Raw genomic sequence first — 21,068 nt, 5'->3', positions numbered from 1 at the left:
ACTTTGCACACAGAAACAAAATAATTAACAAAAAACAAACACCACCAGGGTTAGAATTTTTAGCCCCTCTGATGAAAAGCTCCTGCACAGCGCTGCAGGATGGAACTGATTAAAAATATGATTAGACTTAAAACTGCAAAAGCATTTTAAAACTCAGCTTACAGATGAGTCTGCAACAGCTAGCATATCAATTTTTTTTTAAATTTATTTTACGTCCTTTATTAATCCCACGAGGGGAAATTCTGACTTTCGCATATCCCCCCATCTGGGGGGGTCAGAGCGCAGGGTCAGCCGCGGTACAGCGCCCCTGGAGCACACACATTCACCCATTCACACACTGATGGCGGGAGCTGCCATGCAAGGCGCTAACCATGCCCCATCAGGAGCAATTAGGGTATCTTGCTCAGGGACACCTCGACATGGGTTAGCTCCATTAGCTGGGTTAGCTTCCGTCAGCTAACGTCTCTTCAGTCAGACTGTTTGTGCTGCTGACAGCTGGATTTTAGGACACAGAGTCAACATGTGTGAGAGTCATTGTAGCTGCTAGCTAACTGAGCTACTGTCTACTTAGTCAGCCTGACCTGGTTAGCTGCTAGTTAGCTGCCAGTTAGCAGGTTTACAGCCAGGAGGACTCAGGACCAGCTTTGTGCTGCTGAATCACAGTGACAGTTGGTTTTGTTGACCCTGGTTAAAATCCATGGAAATTAATGGTTCAAAGCATATTCAGCTGGAAGGTAAGAAGTTAGACTTTACTCTGACACCATTCAGTTCATAGGAAGCACTCCACAATTTAACACAGTAGTAGTTTTACTGCATTTAATATGATATTAACCTGAACATGTTAGTTTGTGTTATTAGATAATATTTTATAGTGTTTTAATATTTCTATTATTCAGCCAGCATTTTGTACAGAATTAATATTGTAGGATTTTTTTCTTAATATTTAATTTAGTCAGGTACATTTATGTTTTACACAATATTGTAGAATACTAGCCTTAAAACTCAAAAACATTAAAAAAAAAAAGATTAAACATGGTAATAAAATGTGTTCAGGGGATGGAGGGAGTTTATTGAAGTCTTCTTGGGCTCACACAGTAAATCATTTAAAATAGAAACTTGATATTCAGTCTAAGGAAACTGCAGAGCGACAGAAGAACCAACAATAGCTCCTGTTTTCTCCTTTAATGAGTCGACTCTTCTGCTGCTTTCAGACCAAAGAACTACAGACTCTTCACAACCTGCTCAAACTCTTGGTACAGGACCTCACCACACGGGTCAACAAGGTTTCCTTCTCATTTCTACTCTGAAGCTCACCTTCTCCTGCTCAAACTGCTGACAAATGTTTGTGCTGCTCTAAAGTCTGGTCTCCAGAACTTCCTAAAAACTCTCAAAGTCTCTTCTGCTGCAGGTTGCTTTGTAGAACTGTTCCAGAAAACCTCACTAAACCACATGGAGGGGCCTCAAGATAGTCGTCCAAATGAAACCGTACAAAAACCAAACTAGCACAACCCAAACGCTAAAGTCTCCTGCAGCCTACCAGAGAAGCTCTTTAAACAGAGAATCAGGACAGGAACTCTTACCTTCAGGACAACCAACGTTGGTCCACAAACAACCAAAAACCTCTAAAGACTCACTACAGCCAAGATAAAGACACAACTCAGCTGCACCAAACCCACTAATCACTGCACACATTAGCACCATGTGCTAACTGTGGCTAAAGAACCACATTTACCAAGACAACTATCCAGTACAAAGCCCTAAAACACACCAAGAAACACATTAAAGAGGATTTTACTGCTGGAAGCTGCAAGCCAACGCCTAAAGAACAAACTAAAACAACAGAGGAAAACCCGGTTCAGTGAAGAGAAGCAGAGGAAATGTTTGACTGCAGACATAAAGCAGGAAGACACTGAGCTGCTCAGGTGTTCCTGATTACACCAAGCAGCCACCTGGACAGCCAATAGGAACACAGCTTACTGGAAGTCCAGAGGGCTGGCTTAGTGAAGGAAATTTAGTTTAAAGTTGAAGCAGAAAGTTAACAGAGAAAGTTGAAAACCACCTTCTGATCCCTGAAACCTCTGAGTTTTCACACAAAGAACACCTGAACATGTCAAACTGGTTCCATAGTAGAACCTTCACTGTAAAAACATCATAGTATGGTGTGTTACTCAGAAAACATTACAACCAGCTGTCTGGGGTCACTGAGGAGCAAAAACAGGACAAACACTGGTTTCCAGGGGGTTGAAAGAGTAAGTTTACAACAACACAACATGTGAGCAGAAAAATCACAAAGTCTGTCTTTAGTTCAGCTGAAAATATGAGTTTTTGTCTTTTTTATTGACCAAACTTTTCAGGAAGTAGATGAAGAACAAGACAACATGGTCATCAATATTCCCCACCACATGTGATGTCTATGAGTCTATATCCAAAATAGTGATCAAGGGCCATAACTCTGTTAAATATTATCGCACAGGTCTCATTTTCGAACTGATCAAGGTGTCCATGGTGTGAAGCTACACACTAAATTTGGTAATCCTAGCTGTAATAGTTTCCGAGAAAAGCTGTCCCCTTCATCTCGGACGGACGGATGCATGGAGGCCAAACCTATATCCCCCTTTTCCACTTCGTGGAGGCGGGGGATAATAACTAAAGCTCTCATGTAGAAGTCCAACTTCTTTTGGATCCTTGTGGAGAGTTTAATCTTAGAGTTTGTAAAGCTGTTGAGTTTTTAGAGTCACATGGATTGTTTTGACATTTAATAACCGAGTCCTGAAATAAAATTACAGTTGTGGATTTGAAGTTGGTGAAGATGGCTTTAAGCAGTACGATGTCATCACTGCTCTGGACATGGACGCCATGATGAGGAGGATCTACGCGTGGCTGGAGAACCCGGTGAAGTTTGAGAAGTCTCATGGCGTTAGTAACACCCTGGACACAGAGATGGTCCTGAAGGAGGAGGAGGAGACTCACATCCTCACTGTGGAGGACTTCCTGCTTCACACCTACAGGCCTTTGATGGACGTGCTAAACCAACGTTACTTTATTTACATCCCATATGAAGAATGCAGAAAAAGGAGGAGCTCTAGGAAGTCCACAGTACCAGACCCCCCCATCCTGTTCTATGTCCACATCTGGACCATGGACCTGCAGCACAAGAACATCTGCTCACTGTGGAAGATTACTGAGAGCAGCTTTTAGTGATTTCTATGCAGAACACTGTGATGTTTGCTGAGCTGTGAACTATTAAATGACTGAAGAATGTGGAGTATTGTTCCTGTTTGTTATTGTTCTCAAGTTTATAATTAAATGTACAGAGTGCTGCTTACTGTATTTTATTGTATTTTAAAATGTACATTCCTGCACAGAACATTTCAGATTATTTACCACAGATGAAGGGTACAGATTGTTGTTGTTCACTGTGTATTGGGTAGAACTCATTTTGATTTAGACTGATTAGCATACAGAACCCTGTGATGTTTATGGTTTACAGCTGAGAACTAGCTGCTAAAAGTACAGAATATTATTTCTTATTTTAGGTGTGATAATTGTCAGTAAACATTCTAAGAAGTGGAAACTAACAGGGTTGTATATAGAGCTGTTCTTGTACAATATTTGTCTCTTTACTGCCCTCAGCATTCTGTGGTTGAGCTAACAGTTTTACAGAACAGGCAGATGCTGCAGCTGATGATGCTGGAATTCACAAAAACAAGGAAACAAGTCCATCAGAATTTAATGTTAACAGTCCAAAATGAAACGGTCAAATACAGCTTTCCTACTGGGTTAAAGAACAAAAAAAAAAGAAAAAAGAAAAATATAAAAGTCAGAGGTGAGTAGCAGCTTTCATTTTTTCTTACAACTTCTCAGTGGCCCCCCAAAACATCTGTTGTACCCCCCTGTGGCCCCCCACTAAAATTAATCTGGATCCGGCCCTGCTGCTTCCTGTTTCCTGTTGCTCAGGCGTTTTTTCCTTTCCATGTCCATCTGAGAGCAGATGATTTAATGAAGCACATTAAATCAAAGAGAGAAACAGGCTGGCAGATGAAACTCTGTTCCAGCTCATGCAGACTGGAAACACATAAACTGACACTGACATTCAGAGTATTGTGCAGCAGCAGGTGAGACCACAGGTGTCTCATTAGGACACATGTTCAGATCCAGGTGGAGGTGAGGAAGGCTCTTTTCAGGACTTTACTAGAAACGTCCTGTGGAATAGCAGGGTTGTGTAAAAATAGTTCAAATTAAGTCATTACCACATAAACGTTAGTTGTTGCACTTTGTCTTGGAGTTCTGCACTTTTTTTGTATAAAATACATGTTTTTTACAGAAGCATGAGCAGAGTTCATTTGAATGTTAAAAACTATAAAATCAGAACAATAAACACTGTAAGTTGCCACGATATATGTGTTACTTTGTTTTCCATAAACTTTGAAATGTGTTTATATGAAGCAGACGATGATGAAAACTCACAGATACAGTGTGGCCCCCGGTGGTGTTGAGGGAAAAATGTGTCCCTCTCTGTCCTTAAAGTGGCCCATCCCTGCTCTAATGGTTAACGCTGTTTAATGACTGATTCACATGTTGTAGGACTTCTTACTGCAGTGTAGATTGGAAAGATAAACTCCCAGAATATGACCAAAGTAATGATGAACACTACAGTTATTACATTTAAATTACAGCACAGATGAGCTGAAGAATAAAATCCTCTCCTAAAGCTGAAGTGACTGCAGGCCTTTCTGTCTTTCAGTTATGAAGTCAGAACTGAACTGAGATCAACATTCATCAGTAACAGTTCTGTGGAGGAACATAAACGTAGATTTATTGATGATCATTATGACAGCAGTTATTGATCTGATGATTGATCAGCTGTGACCTGCAGGACACTCAGCTACAGCTCACAGCTAACTAGTTTATGACTAACCTGGTTTAACGTCAGCGTTAACACCAAGTCAGGAAATGTAACCTCAGAGTTATAGAACAACTTTAAAACTCAATGTGAGAACATGTTTACGTCAGAGGTTACTTACAGTAACTTCACTGCTTTATATGTGATGTCATCCAGATGGGGAGTACAACTAGTTACTGAGATGACTTTAACACTTCCTTTAGAGTTCAGCTCCTCAGGTAAATGTGGGCGGGGCTCTCAGTAGGTCTGACCAATCACTGCTCTCCTGCTCCACCCTCTGAGAATCCTGGTTTCTTTGGCTGAATCCCAAACCGCCCCCGACACACTCCCCCACTCCCCCTCCACTACCGAGTGTCACTCCAAAAGAAGTCACACTCGCAGCTGTGGAGGGCACCTATTATTGAAGGGGGAGGGTATAAATACGATTGTCAGGAATGGGACGCCCTGTCGCCTCAGTGGAAAACGGAAGACGTCATCGCCATGGTAACACAAAGACGCCTACTGTCATGGCTGTAGCGCTGTGGCACAGGTTGCAACTAACAAGGATCGCTGCTGCTTCCAGAAGACGAAAGCATCCCACTTTTTTTCACTCACATGTTTTCCAATCCTATTATCTGGCATTTCAGATCCAATAAATGAATAAATGAATTCTGACAGTTGTGTTCAAATTTTAAGGTGTCAGGGGGTGCACAATTAAATCAAACGTCAGCAGAGAAGAAGATTTGTTTCTTTTGTTTTATCTTTTTACACCACTCTTTTTGTGATGTTCTGTCAGTGTGAAAAAGGCGTGGGAGAAATAAAGGACGCATGTGGAACTTGTATCGATATGTTGTTTCCTCCTCCATTTGGACGTTGCACTTCCTGAAAAAGTTGTCCAGAGTGAGCATCGATGCAGACTCGCTATTTAAGGGCTGAACAGTCCACTCTCCCTCCGCACTACGTGGTTTGGGACGGCCCTTAATATGGAGGACCCTCCACAGGAACGCGCAAACGGAGGGGTAGTGTGTAGGGGGCGGTTTGGGATTCAGCCTTTTTCTCAGTGCAGAAACCAACAGTCTACGATGCTAATGAGAACAAACCTGATGGAAGCAGATGGAGAACAATTTTAAATAATTATCCTGGTTGATAACACTGGGAACACTCATTCTGTTGCATTTTAAAAAGACTTTTTTATAGTCAATATAGGTGTGCCGATTTCAAATCTGAAGTCGGTTTTTGTCTGCAAGCTACAGATTTTATGCAATTTGACATTTTTATTTATTTTTTAATGTAAAAGAACACACTTTAGACTGTGTTTTGAACTGTCTAAAGAGTCTCCATTCAGCAGGACTATAGTGAGGTACACCAGTTCTTTGAGAAGCCCTGGGATGTTATGGCAGGAAACAAACTGTCTGTCTTCTGAAAAGAAGGTCACAAGAAGCTTTCTGAAATATGATACTTTAACAGAGTGATCAACAAGATTTCTGCCTTGTAATCCTGATGACAAAAGCTCTGCTGCTTTCTTTGAAAGACCTAAATCCTGCACTAAATCATTCAGTTCAGCCTGGGGAAGAGTTTACGCAAGTTCACATTTGTACAATTTCATTAACCTCAAATTGCATACAAACTAGAGCTTGTAGAGAAAAACTAATTTAGGATTTGAACTCAGCGCCTAAAACTCCTCCAGAATCAGTTAAAATATCCAATGCAACTCAGAGTTACTGAAAAAGTGTTCCCCTGTGTAATCCTTTAATTCACGTCTGATCTAAGACCTGACTGCAGCTCCAGGTGTGTCGGTCCACACACCAGCTGGTCTGTGTCCACGTTAAACGTCTACAAACCAACAGAAACTGAGAGAAATAAAGAGCAGAGACGGACTTTAATAATCGTACAGTTTATAGAAAACAGAGGGAAGCTGACAGAAAGGAATCAGCCGTCGTACTGCATCAGGAACTGGTATGAAAATCATCCGATTGTCCAACTGTGAAGCTCATTTCTGGTAGAACATTAACAATAATAACAATAATAATAATTATACCGGCAGAGAGACAGACGGAGGCTCTGAGGGCAGAAAAACATCAACCAGTCTGATGGAGGTTCAAACAAGCTTCCTCTGGTTCTGTACAAAAGCAGGTGGATTCATATCAGTACCTAAAGCTAACACGCTAATGCTAACACACACACACACACACACACAGGCAGCTTTACAGAGGTTGGAGATATTCTTTCATTTATTGTCAGCTAAAAGCTGCTCCAGTTAAATGAATCTGTGTATCCATCCGCAGCTGAAAGTAGTCCCAGAGTCCGGACAGAGTAGGACATGTGTTTTCTGAAACCAGTGAAACTAAGTCATCAGATCTTTTCACTGCAGCGGAAACAGGAAGCTGAAACGTTTCAGGTCTTCATTCAGAATAAAACTCTGGCGCTGTGAGGACGTTCACAGCCTAAACCTGCTGACAACAAAAAGTTCTGAACATCTCCAACCTGTCAGGACAGATAACAGAAAGTCTTCAGACGCCTCCATCAGGCTCAACAACAAAGAGCAAATTCACAGAAACAAACTTCTGGTTCTGAGACGGGTTGAACAGGAAGTTCCTGTTCAGGTTTTCAGATTAAAATCTTCTCACTAAAACACAGCCGGAGACACAAACGGTCATTAAATTAAAATAAACGCGATGATCAGCGATCTGAAACCTGTCAGATAAGAGCACAAAAAACTCCAAAATATCCGATTTAAAAGGCTGGAATTTGTATTTTTAACTAAAAATGACAAAAATAAATTTAAAAATATTAATATTAATAATTTAAAATAACTAATGGGGTAATCGACTCACCGTTTGAAGATTAAAACAATAAAATAAGAAAATAAACCAATGAAACAGCTCAAATAAACGCATTCAAATAAAAACATCAAGTTCATATATTTAAACTTACCATTTTGACACCAAAAACCTCAAAATATTTAGTTTTCATATAATAAAAGGGCAAAAAACTTTAATGCAAATGATCAGATTTAAAAAGCTGGAGTTTCTATTTTTTAAGCAAAAATTAGAAAAATAAATAAAAAAAATCTAAAAACATTATTGTAAATGAACTAATCCAGTAATCTGCTCATCATTTTAATATTAAAATAAGTAAACTAATAAAACAGCTCAAAGTTATTCAGTCAGTAAAATGATCAAGTTCACATATTTAAGCTGCTCATTTTGGTACCAAGAACCTAAAATATTTAATTTTAACATCATAGAAGAGCAAAAACACTGCAAATGGTCAGATTTAAAAGGTGAAGTTTCCATTTTTAAGCAAAAATGACAAAAATACATTTAGAAATTCTAAAAACATTTTTATAAAATAACTGATCCAGTAATCTACTCATCATTTTAAGATGTATACAATAAAATTAGAAAAACAAACCAATGAAACGGCTCAAATTTGTCCAATTAAGCCTCATGTCGTCCTGCGGGTCAAATTAAGCCGTTTTAAAGTTTGAAAAAGTGGGAAAAAAATTCACAGTGAAAACTTCCACATTTTTCACGTTTTTGTTAAACTTTTAAACATTTTCTGGCAGAAAAAAAGCAATGTTAAAAAAATAAAATCAACCAAAATCCAGTGAAATTCACAGGATTTTGGTTGATTTTTATGTGAATGTCCTTAAGAAACATTTTTAACATTTCTTTTTTTCCCGCCAAAAAATGTTCAGAGATTTCCTAAAAATGTTGAAAATGTGGACATCAGAAGTTTCACTGTGAAAATTTATTTTTTTTCACATTTTCAATTTGAGCGGCAGGACGACACGAGGGTTCAATAAATCTGCTGAAGCGACCTGAACAGAACCAGACGCCGTGTTTCTGTGAACAGATCTTTGAAGCCGACGGTGAAATGAAGGACATCAAGGCACACGGAGACGATGGCACACGGCCACAGAGTGCTGGAGGACAATAAGTGCTGGCAGTATCTGTACCGTCATGGAACAATAAATAAGAGGAGCTTCACCAGGTGGGTTTTGGTCTTCGAGGAGGATCCGGCTGCTAATTGGACGGCTGGACGCCCAGGTGTGTTTGCTACTCAACAGGAAGGAGACGGTGGAGTGAAACAGTGCAGGAGGCCGTCGAGGCCGCAGGAAAAAATACATAAATCTGACCCATGACCTCATCTTTCAGTGACATCACCAGCAGGTACACCTTCATTCCCTTATATGGTTGTTCCTCATCTGACCCAGATCCAGGTCGGTACCGTTCATGTTCACCGTCCACAGAAGAGTCAAACTGGAGAAGTCTGTGAATGCTGCTGCTACCTAGTTAGCTGTGCTAGCTCCCACTGTTCATGTTGGTGATGTAAGCCGTATTAGCCCCCACTGTTAATGTTAGCCATACTAGCTCGTACTGTTCAAGCTAGCTTGTTAGCCATACTAGCGCTCACTGTTAATGTTAGCTTGCTAGCCATACTAGCTCCTACGGTTCACGTTAGCTTGTTAGCCATACTAGCTCCTACGGTTCACGTTAGCTTGTTAGCCATACTAGCTCTCACTGTTAATGTTAGCTTGTTACCCATACTAGCTCCTACAGTTCATGTTAGCTTGTTAGCCACACTAGCTCCCACTGTTAATGTTAGCTTGTTAGCATACTAGCTCGTACTGTTCAAGCTAGCTTGTTAGCCATACTAGCGCTCACTGTTAATGTTAGCTTGCTAGCCATACTAGCTCCTACGGTTCACGTTAGCTTGTTAGCCATGCTAGCTCCTACGGTTCACGTTAGCTTGTTAGCCATACTAGCTCTCACTGTTAATGTTAGCTTGTTACCCATACTAGCTCCTACAGTTCATGTTAGCTTGTTAGCCACACTAGCTCCCACTGTTAATGTTAGTTTGTTAGCAATATTAGCTTCCACTGTTCATGCTATCAATGTTAGCCATACCAGCTACCACTGTTTATGTTAGCAATGTTAGCTGTACTAGCACCCATTGTTCATGCTAGTGATGTTAGCTGTACTAGCTCCCACTGCTCATGTTAGCGATGTTAGCCATGCTAGCTCCCACTGTTCATGTTAGCGATGTTAGCCATGCTAGCTCCCACTGTTCATGTTAGCGATGTTAGCCATGCTAGCTCCCATTGTTCATGTTAGTGATGCTAGCCATGGTACTGGCTGTCTCCTACTTTCAGCCACCACACAGGTAAACCTCACCTGGAGAACTCTGGTAGAACAGGATATTTTTTTCTTTTGTTGTTGTTTGTGACTTAAAATAGAAACACACAAATGCTAACATTAGCTTGATTAGGCTAACATAGCAGATATTGTTACCTTGTTCAGGCTAACACTTCCGCTAATGTTATATTTTGCATTTTAACACAATGACTAATGTGATGTTTGGGTTAGCGGAGCAGCTAGTGTTTGGACGCTGATGTTACCTTCTTTAGACTAGTGTAGCATTTACCGTTATCATGTGTGAACTAAATTAGACCAACACCATGTCTAACATTCTGCACAAGCTAACGTAGTAATGTTTATAGCTTAGCTTAATGTAGCATGTAAAGCTTCCTTGCTTACATTAACAAATAAACTAGCATAGCAGCAAACAAGGTCTTGAGGTGAACAAAATGACTAACAAGATGTGGTTTGGGGGGATGTAGGGGCTCACATCAATAACTAACGTTATTTTATTTATGCTAAATTAGCAGCTGTTGTATGAGCTATTAAACTAACAGCTAACATCAAGGTGGGTGATATTAAACATTTGCAGGCTACCATCATTATTCATCTGTGGAAACAATGTGTTGGAGTTAGCATTTTGTGAGCTGCTGGTTTTAACTTATAACACCAGTTTGTTAGCACATTAATGTTAGCATTTATAGCTAAGTCTAATGGAGCATCCTTAGTTTAGCTGGTATTTGGTAAAATTAACTAGATGGTGGTGCTCGACGGGAAATGAAAGGACCAGTAAGATTCATCCTCAGAGGACCATGAACCAAACATCAGAACACTCAGCAGCAGTAGTTGAGATCCTTCAGTGTGGACCAAAGTGGACCCATAGTACTGCTGTGTAGTTAGCATGTTAGCTGTTTTCTGGACCTTTTCCTGGAGGAGGCGGGGCCAGGGAATGAACATGTACCTGAAGGTTTGTGCTCCTTCCTGGTCAACATCTAAACTACTTCAAACCACTAACTTGTGCTTCGGCTGTTAAACAGTTTTTTTAAAAAAAGAGTTCTCCACCTGCTCAGGAGAACTTTCAGGACACGTTAATCATCTCAAATATTTGGTAGAACAACAAGCAAAAATCAGAAAAAGTTTAAAAGTACTCAGAATCTTCTACTTCATTTTGTACAAACAGTTAAAAATGGCTTTAAAAAGAGTCTCAGAAGAACCGAGGTCTGGAGGTTAGCACCCGAGAAGAACCAGCTGGGGGGACTCAACATTAGCATGTAGACCCAGACCAGAGACAGGACCGAGATGAGAACCAAGACCAGAACTAGGACCGGTCTGGGTTGAGTTCTTCTTCACGCAGCAACATGTTGCAGCTGTTCAGTCCCTACAGGATGAATCAGTTGATGGTCCTTAGATCCAGATCCAGCAGCTGGAGCCCCAGAGGATCAATATTTAACTAATCAATACTTTATTTATTGTTTAAAATAAACTCAGTCATTTTCAGACTAACTGGGTTTCAGTTTAATTCTGTTCCCAGATTTTATCTTATTTTGTCGTTCCTTTTGCTACTTCCTGTTTCCTGTTAGAGCTGCAGTCATTTATTGATTAGATGCTGATCAATCAGATAATCTGACCTTTTCAAAGCAAATATGTCTAATGTTTGCTGTTAATCATCGAATCCTGATGCTAGAACTTCAGGATTTTTTGCATTTAGTGAGAAAATTTTCTGACGTTAGCTAGTTAGCTGGTTTGCTAATTAGCATCCTTAATGTTCAGCTACCACTACTAATTCTTTGACTCATTTCATTGATTTCCTGTAAGAAACCAGAAAATATTCCCACTGAAGATGAGATCTGAATTATTATTATTTGTTCTGAAGACTTTAATGAATGATTCAACCTGATCAATAAATTATTAAAACAGTCGATGATTAATTGAATATTAGATAGTTTAGTGATTAAAGTCGTGAATCCTGTCAGCTCTAATCAGTAAATCTTCAATATTGTTTCTGTTTATTTACAGCTTATAGTTTCTGAGTCCTCGGAGAATATTTATGAAGATAAGGATAAACTGATATATTAAAGATTTTTCTACTTCACAGACGGAGTATTTCTGTGTTTCTCCTGCTAGAACTCGTGACGTTGTGAATATTGACCCTCTTGGGGCTCCGTAGATGCCTCCATCTGGTCTGCAGGTGATGCGTTCAGGTGCACAGCTGGAGGTAGGAGGCCGGAGACTCGGTCAGAAGGTTTCCGAGTCCTCCGAGTCGTTCTCGGTGGTTCCCTCGCTGGAAGGTCCCGAGGGGTTCCTGGGGCCGCGGGGCCCCCGGGGGCCGCCAGCCGGCCCTTTGCCCCCCCGGTGGGGAAGCTGTCTCAGAAGGGCGCCTGGGGAAGGAGCCCCGGAGCTGCAAGGGGAGCACAAAGGCATCATGGAGGCCAGAATCAGAGCCAGACAGTCGGCCACCTCTCTGCTCGGAGCACAAGCCAGAGCAGGAGTCAGACCTGAAGGAGGGACAGGAGGAGAACCGAGCAGGAGGCCAAGCAGAGAGCAGCAGACGTTAGTGGTCGGAACGCTGGGAACACTGGGGGAACACTAGGGGAACACTGGGGGAACACTAGGGGAACACTGGGGGGAACACTGGGGGGAACACTGGGGGAACACTGGGGGAACACTGGGAGAACACTGGGAGAACACTGGGGGAACACTGGGGGGAACACTGGGGGGAACACTGGGGGAAACACTGGGGGGAACACTGGGGGAACACTGGGGGAACACTGGGGGAACATTGGGGGAACACTGGGGGAACACTAGGGGAACACTAGGGAAACACTGGGGAAACACTGGGGAAACACTAACGGAACACTGGGAGAACACTAGGGGAACACTGAGGAAACACTGGGAGAACACTAGGGGAACACTGGGGGAACACTAGGGGAACACGAGGGGAACACGAGGGGAACACGAGGGGAACACGAGGGGAACACTGGGGGAAACACTGGGAGAACACTAAGGGAACACTGAGGGAACACTGGGGTACACTGGGAACATGAGGGGGGGCACTAGGGGGACACTGGGAACACTGGAGGAACACTGGGAGAACACTGACAACATGAGACTGGGCTGGATGCTAAACTATAAACTCTAATTAGTTAGTTCTGCTGTTAATGTAGCAGCTAACACTAACCTGCTTTATGCTAATGTAGCAGCAGCTAACACTAACCTGCTTTATGCTAATGTAGCAGCAGCTAATGCTAACCTGCTTTATGCTAATGTAGCAGCTATTGTTGTCTTGTTTAGATTAATCTAGTAGCTAATGTCCCCTTGTTTATAACTGAGCAGTTAACTTTATATTGTTTATGCTAACATAGCAGCTAACTTTATCTTGTTTATGATAACTTAACTTTATCTTACTTATGCTAACGTAGCAGCTAACTTTATCTTATTTATGCTAACTGAGCAGCAAACTATCTTGTGTCTGCTAATGAAGCAGCTAATGTTAGCTTGTTCAGAATAACTTTGCAGGTAATGTTATCTTGTTTAGATTAGCAAAGCAGCTAACATTGATTTGTTTAAAGTAGCAGCTAATGCTAGCCTGTTCATGCTAATGTAGCAGCTAGTTTCACATGTTTATACTAACATCATAAGTCAGTGAATGATAAATTTGTAATTCGTCTCAATAGTTAATTGATTATTAATTATTGATTGGTATCATTTTGCATCTCTGGTCTATGACAACAATCGTGTTTTCACACCATCCTTTAATGTGAACAGCCGCTCACCGATCAATGAAACTCATCGATATCTGTGTATCTGATCCTAACTGATCGATTATAGACTTGTGGGTTTAAATGTGATTTCCAGCCAGACGATCAACAAAAACATCAACAATGAACATGGAAGCAACGAGCAGCCAGTGTTTTATTCAGGTTCCCACCGACAGACCGAGTCTTCATACAGCAACAGTTCAGATTAGTGTAGCAGCTAATGCTACCTTGTCCATGCTAATGTACAGTACCAGCTAACGTTATTTGTTAGCTGGTACATGCTAATGTTAGCCGGGACATTAGCATGTATTAGCATGTGCATTGGCATTATAACATTCTCTGATTTATCAAATTTGATGCTGTAATAAATATGTCAAAGTGTATAAATCAGGGAATTTTACAGTTTCACGTTCAATTTATTACAACGTAAAACTGTAAAATTCTCTGACTTATCAATATTTCCTGACTAAAAAGCTGTTCTAAACTCTGATTAATCAATAATTTGTGGCTATTCTCCTTAAACTCTGTGGTCAGTGGGAACCTTTCCAACAGATTCCTTGCAGCAGACATTTAGAATCATGAGAACGGCTCCATGCAGCATCAGAAGAAATGTTCATGCAGACCAACATCAGCAGCAGCTCTGAGGGTTTAATCAGCTGATTTTACCGTTTTCATCCACCGTCTGGACGTTTGCTCCTCTGGACAGCAGCTCCTGAACCGCCTGCTTCAAACCGCTGCGAGCTGCCAGGTGCAGAGGACTGACGGGAAAACACAGTTTAATGACAAATCTAGTATGAATGCGTTTTACTTTCACTTTCACTTTGTCTAAATGAGCAGAAAATGACCCGCCGCTATATTCAAACACATAAATCTAATCAGCTCTGTGCTTCATCTCAGGTTCTGGTTCATCAGAGCTGCAGGACTTTACACATGAACCACAGTGAGTTAGAATGAGACAGAACCTTCTCTCAGAGATACTCACGTCTGCAGTGCTGTGTTTGTGGCGTTTATAAGCGAAGAGTCGGAGAGTTTCTCCAGAATCAACATCACACAGTCTTCTCTCCCCTGGAAGAGGAAGAACAATAAAATGATGCAGAAACGTTCTCCTGCAGGATCCGACTCAGTAAATTTGATTCTTTAACGTGAACACTAGAACAGCGCCCCCCTGTGGACTCTTACATTACTGCAGGCCAAGTGCAGCGCTGTGTTTCCATCCTTATCGGTCAGACTGAGCTCAGCGCCGCTCAGGAGAACCTCTGCAGCACAAACACAACATCATCAGAACCATCAGAACCAACACCATCAGAACCATCAGAACCAACACCATCAGAACCATCAGAACCAACACCATCAGAACCAGGAAGTAAACGTTACTGAAGTTAACAGAGGTAAGAACTCGTCATACCCAGAGCCGCCACTCGTCCTTTCTCTGCCGCCATCATCAGAGCCGTACGACCCGATTCGTCCACGGTGTCTCCAGGTGCATCATGGGAGAGCAGCAGCTGGACACAGTCCACGTGACCCGAGAACGCTGCAGCGTGAAGAGGAGTTCTGGAGGAGCAAGGGAGGATCAAACAGGAAGCAGCACAGAACATCAGCAGAATGTCAGTAGAACATCAACAGGACAGCAACACAATGCAAGGAGAACATCTGGAGAACATCAGGAGAACATCAGTAGAGCATCAGAGCTGACCCTCACCTTCCCTTGGAGTCCTTACAGCTGGTGATGTCCGACCCCATGGCCTCCAGCAGCAGCGCCGCGCACGGTTCATGATCATTGATTCTGAAATAAACAGGAAGTTAAATCTGAGGTTGGAGAAGAATCCAGCTCTGATCCAATGACTAGAAGATAAAACCTTCAGTTACAGAAGAACCAAGCTCTGATCCAACGACTAGAATATAAAACCTTCAGTTACAGAAGAACCCAGCTCTGATCCAACGACTAGAATATAAAACCTTCAGTCACAGTAGAACCAAGCTCTGATCCAACGACTAGAAGATAAAACCTTCAGCTACAGTAGAACCAAGCTCTGATCCAACGACTAGAAGATAAAACCTTCAGTTACAGAAGAACCCAGCTCTGATCCAACGACTAGAATATAAAACCTTCAGTCACAGTAGAACCAAGCTCTGATCCAACGACTAGAAGATAAAACCTTCAGTCACAGTAGAACCAAGCTCTGATCCAACGACTAGAAGATAAAACCTTCAGCTACAGTAGAACCAAGCTCTGATCCAACGACTAGAAGATAAAACCTTCAGTTACAGAAGAACCAAGCTCTGATCCAACAACTAGAAGATAAAACCTTCAGTTACAGAAGAACCAAGCTCTGATCCAACAACTAGAAGATAAAACCTTCAGTTACAGAAGAACCAAGCTCTGATCCAACGACTAGAAGATAAAACCTTCAGTTACAGAAGAACCAAGCTCTGATCCAACGACTAGAAGATAAAACCTTCAGTTACAGAAGAACCAAGCTCTGATCCAACAACTAGAAGATAAAACCTTCAGTTACAGAAGAACCAAGCTCCGATCCAACGACTAGAAGATAAAACCTTCAGTTACAGAAGAATCCAGCTCCGATCCAACGACTAGAAGATAAAACCTTCAGTTACAGAAGAATCCAGCTCCGATCCAACGACTAGAAGATAAAACCTTCAGTTACAGAAGAACCAAGCTCCGATCCAACGACTAGAAGATAAAACCTTCAGTTACAGTAGAACCAAGCTCTGATCCAACGACTAGAAGATAAAACCTTCAGTTACAGAAGAACCAAGCTCTGATCCAACGACTAGAAGATAAAACCTTCAGTTACAGAAGAACCAAGCTCTGATCCAATGACTAGAATATAAAACCTTCAGTTACAGAAGAACCCAGCTCTGATCCAACGACTAGAAGATAAAACCTTCATTTTACAGAAGAACCAAGCTCTGATCCAACGACTAGAAGATAAAACCTTCATTTACAGGAGAACCCGTCCGAAGGTTATAGGTTCAGAGACTCACACAGCGCAGTGCAGAGGAGTGAAGGGGTTTCCATCAATGCATCGGCAGCCTTTCTGCTCCAGGAGAACCTCCACACAACCTTCATGACCTGCAGACACACAACGGTAACTCCACTGTACGGATCAATAGCAGCGATTGGTTATAATTGGGTGATGGTTATAGATGGGTGATGGTTACAGATGGGTGAGGGTTACAGATGGGTGAGGGTTACAGATGGGTGAGGGTTACAGATGGGTGAGGGTTACAGATGGGTGAGGGTTACAGATGGGTGAGGGTTACAGATGGGTGAGGGTTACAGATGGGTGAGGGTTACAGATGGGTGAGGGTTACAGATGGGTGAGGGTTACAGATGGGTGATGGTTACAGATGGGTGAGGGTTACAGATGGGTGAGGGTTACAGATGGGTGATGGTTACAGATGGGTGAGGGTTACAGATGGGTGAGGGTTACAGATGGGTGAGGGTTACAGATGGGTGATGGTTACAGATGGGTGAGGGTTACAGATGGGTGAGGGTTACAGATGGGTGATGGTTACAGATGGGTGAGGGCTATAGATGGATGAGGAGTTCTGACCGTAGTAGCAGGCCCAGTGCAGTGGTGTGTATCCTCTCCGGTCTCTCAGTGGCGGCAGCGATGGGGGCTCAGAACAGGCGATGCTCAGCAGCTCACTCAACCAGGAGGCGTGGCCTCGGGCAGCCGCCAGGTGGATGGAGGTCCGACCACGAGAGTCTCCCAGAAGAACCGAAGCCTCCTGCTCCAGCAGACATTGGATACACTCCTCCTGGCCACACAGCAGCTAGAACACCAGAGAAGGTCCAGAACCAGTGAGACCAGAGCTTAGTGAGTCATCCTGAGTTGACAATCAATCCTTCTCAAACTGACAGAAATCCTAAATAAAGTCTGATTTAGAGGAGTCATGGAGATCCACATCCAGATTATTCATTGTGACAACATTCTGAGAATGTTCTACAGAGTTGTAATAATATTTCTGATGGTGAAGGATGTTTTTTAATTCCCAGAATGTTTGATGATAACATTATTAGATTGTTAAACTCTAACGTTTATAAAACCAAACACTGCATTGAAACATTTGTGGCTCAGGTGGTAGAGCGGGTCGTCCAATGATCATATAACGTTGGCGGTTCGATTCCCGCTCTCGCCTAGTCATGTGCTGTTGGTTCCTTGGGCAAGACACTTAACCCACCTTGCCTCCAGTGCTGCTCTCACACTGGTGTATGAATGCGTGTGAATGTTGGTGGTCGGAGGGGCCGTAGGATCCATCAGTCTGCCCCAGGACAGCTGTGGCTACAAATGTAGTTTACCACCACCAGAGTGAGAATGTGTGAGTGAATAATGGGTCCATTGTGAAGCTCTTTGAGTGGCCAAAAAAGCACTATATAAATCTAATCTATTATTACTTTGTTTTAATGGAACGTTGTGAGAACATTTTACAGAAGAAGGTTCTATAATTTTTCCATGAAACATTCTCAGAGTTTAATATTTGACATAACAGAAACATGGAGAACATCCTGAGAACATTTATGAGTTATTGTGGAATAAAGTTGAGCTTCTCAGGAACGTTGTTGGTTTATTATCTAAAATGACAGAACGTCTTCACACGTCCTACATGGGATCCATCATTAGAACCTGTAGAGAACGTTGAGGGAACGTTCCCAGACTTATTCTCACCCCGAGGTGCAGCGCCGTCAGTCCATGGCTGTCGGCCATGTTGACGTTAGCTTCTCTCTCCAGCAGCAGCGAGACGGCGTCAACATGGCCGCCGGCCACCGCCAGCATCAGAGGAGTCCTGGAGGGAGAGGGATATTAATTATAGAGGGGTAGAGTTATTATACTATAGAGAGAAGATTTATTAAAATATAGAGGGTTAGAGTTAATAAACCATAAAGATCAGATTTATTAAATTATAGGTTAGATTTATTCATTATAGAGATCAGATTTATTAAATCACATAGGGTTAGAGTTATTAATTACAGAAGGTTAGAGTTATTAAATTATAGAGAGAGGATCAGAATAAAAAGATGCCAACAGACAGGAATAAAACAGAATAAAAGGAATAAATGAGGATTAAAGGAATAAATGAGGATGAAGGTTTCTTACTGTCCCTGAGAGTCGGCAGCGTCCACCAGATCTGCAGCGTCTGATTCGTCCAGCAGGAGGCGAACACATGTCGTATGACCATTCATCACTGCAGAGGAAGACACACCATCACCATCATCACTAACTTTGGTGTATAAATATTAATAATTACTGAAGACATCTTCCTTATGACCTGGTATATACATAAACATCAGACATATGAACTGTGTTTGGACTATGTACATACTATGTTTGTAGTATGTAGCATGTATGTAGTATGTATGTTACATATATATGCTATATGTATGTAGTATGTATTGTTATATATATGTAGCATGTATGTAGTATATGTTATATATATGCTATATGTATTTATGTAGTATGTATGTTATATGTAGTATGTATGTATGTTATATGTAGTATGTATGTTATATGTTATATGTAGTATGTATGTATGTTATGTGTAGTATGTATGTTATATGTTATATGTAGTATGTATGTATGTTATATGTAGTATGTATGTTATATGTTATATGTAGTATGTATGTATGTTATGTGTAGTATGTATGTTATATGTAGTATGTATGTATGTTATGTGTAGTATGTATGTTATATGTAGTATGTATGTTTGTAGCATTACCTGCTGAGGAACAAACTGGTTTATTTACAGCCTCTCTGCTTCCTGGAACTAGACTAACATTCGTTCTATAAACAGGACTAAATATTGAGAGTTTCCTCGTACTACAGAACAGCTTTAACTGGGTTTAAACTAAACTCTCATCTGGACTTCCTGCCTCTGTTACCTGCCAGGTGTACAGGTGTGCGTCCATGCTGCCGGTCGGTGCAGCGCGGCGACGCCCCCTGGTGGAGTAGGGTGTGAACGCAGTCGGTGTGTCCCCTCAGAGCAGCCAGAGCCAGGGGGGTCCGGCCGGCCTCATCCCCCTGGTCCACCTCCCCCCGGCCCTGCAGCAGGACCTCCAGGGCCTGGGCGTGGCCGTGATACGCCTGAAGAAAGAAATTAAAAGGGTCACAGCTGATGATTAAAAAACATCTAGAAATCTGCTATGACTTTTTGAAGTTGTCCAGATTTAATGTAATAACGTGTCTCCAGGAGGAACATCATGATGGAACTCTAGAACTATGTTATTAGATCACATTTCAGCGGTTGCTCTGTCAACAGGAAACAGGAAGTAGCATCACATGACTCCACTTCTCTCCCTCCTCTAAAGACTTCCTCATCATCCCAGGATCCAGTTTAGATTTGAATGTTTGTTTTTAGCATTTTTAATGAGACCTCTGCATCTCTACACCTGATCAGGAATCTGAAGTCCAACAGCTAGATGATCTCAGACGTTCTACGATCCAGAACCAGACTGAATCTCTGCAGCAGTTGCTCTGAATCTGTAGAAGAGTTTCTCTTTTCATGCGAGAACAGTTCAGACTTCAGATTCACCTCCTTTCATTCATATGAACCCAGTAGAGCCTCACTCTGTGTTGTAACTTTTATTCTAATTATCTTAATACTTTATTCAGATTTAAAGCTTGTAACTGTGTTTTACGGTTTACTGTGTCTAACGGTTCTAAGGCAAGCTCAGAGGATAGTGACTGAACCGTCACATATCCTTCACTCAGAATACAAGCTCCTTCCCTCAGGCAGACGGTACAGAGTCCCCAACTGCAGACTCAACCGTTTTAAGAACTCATTTGTTCCCACCTCCATCAAACTCCTAAACAATGCTGCTTAGGCCGAAGACTGTGCAATTATTTTTATTTTTTATAGCGTATGTTTGTGTCATGTGTGACCTTCGGGACATGTGCAATACTGTTTATCTTTGTGTTTTTTGTGCAATACTGGTAGCACAGCTCTGAGTCCAAGACAAATTTCCCCAAGTGGGACAATAAAGTATATTGAATTGAATTGTTTTATATCCTTGTATTTGAACTGAGCAGCACTTTGGTTCAACTCCAAGTATTTATCCAGCAGCACAAAGCATCACTCTCTGTCAGGTTTTCTGTGAACGTTGGTTTTGGAACATTTACCTGAAATTATCTTTAGAAATCCTGGAATCATTCAGAGTCTGTCTGTAGATATTATAGCTGTAGTGTTTAGTGTCAGTAGATATTATAGCTGTAGTGTTTAGTGACTGTAGATATTATAGCTGTAGTGTTTAGTGTCTGTAGA

The 21,068-nt window shown here is 41.7% G+C and overlaps 2 protein-coding genes and 1 long non-coding RNA gene across 6 annotated transcripts in view; 1 reads left to right on the top strand and 2 right to left on the bottom strand.

Moving 5' to 3' along the window:
- The first annotated feature begins 2,808 nt into the window (after nt 1-2,808).
- LOC127537049 (nicotinamide riboside kinase 2-like) lies at nt 2,809-3,723 on the top strand. The gene has a single exon (XM_051958749.1). The coding sequence runs from the start codon at nt 2,848-2,850 to the stop codon at nt 3,196-3,198; it is 351 nt and encodes a 116-aa protein (XP_051814709.1). The 5' UTR covers nt 2,809-2,847; the 3' UTR covers nt 3,199-3,723.
- A 3,019-nt stretch (nt 3,724-6,742) lies between these two features.
- Nucleotides 6,743-21,068, bottom strand: part of ankrd44 (ankyrin repeat domain 44) — a 51,549-nt gene continuing 37,223 nt past the window's right edge. For 2 of the 3 annotated variants that reach the window (XM_051958641.1, XM_051958642.1), the window contains exons 18-28: nt 19,690-19,891; nt 18,908-18,995; nt 18,479-18,596; nt 17,363-17,585; nt 16,791-16,878; nt 15,484-15,567; nt 15,190-15,335; nt 14,964-15,040; nt 14,767-14,849; nt 14,451-14,542; nt 6,743-12,521 (exon numbers count right to left, since the gene is read on the bottom strand). In XM_051958641.1, coding sequence (XP_051814601.1) covers nt 12,262-12,521; nt 14,451-14,542; nt 14,767-14,849; nt 14,964-15,040; nt 15,190-15,335; nt 15,484-15,567; nt 16,791-16,878; nt 17,363-17,585; nt 18,479-18,596; nt 18,908-18,995; nt 19,690-19,891 — 1,461 coding nt within the window. In that variant the 3' untranslated portion in view covers nt 6,743-12,261. The remainder of the gene's footprint in view (nt 12,522-14,450; nt 14,543-14,766; nt 14,850-14,963; nt 15,041-15,189; nt 15,336-15,483; nt 15,568-16,790; nt 16,879-17,362; nt 17,586-18,478; nt 18,597-18,907; nt 18,996-19,689; nt 19,892-21,068) is intronic. The other variant, XM_051958643.1, reaches the window with a different exon arrangement.
- Nucleotides 15,574-16,741, bottom strand: LOC127537027 (uncharacterized). 2 transcript variants are annotated; one of them, XR_007946334.1, is made up of 4 exons: nt 16,641-16,741; nt 16,491-16,590; nt 16,141-16,240; nt 15,574-16,040 (listed from the first exon to the last, which is right to left on the bottom strand). It is a non-coding gene; the product is annotated as an uncharacterized LOC127537027 (long non-coding RNA). The 2 variants fall into 2 exon arrangements; XR_007946333.1 differs by having other exon boundaries at nt 16,491-16,707.

Source organism: Acanthochromis polyacanthus, chromosome 14 (assembly GCF_021347895.1).
Source record: "Acanthochromis polyacanthus isolate Apoly-LR-REF ecotype Palm Island chromosome 14, KAUST_Apoly_ChrSc, whole genome shotgun sequence".
Lineage (NCBI taxonomy): Eukaryota > Metazoa > Chordata > Actinopteri > Pomacentridae > Acanthochromis > Acanthochromis polyacanthus.
Note: the sequence above shows the minus strand (reverse complement) of the source record. Positions and strands in the feature narration are given on the sequence as shown.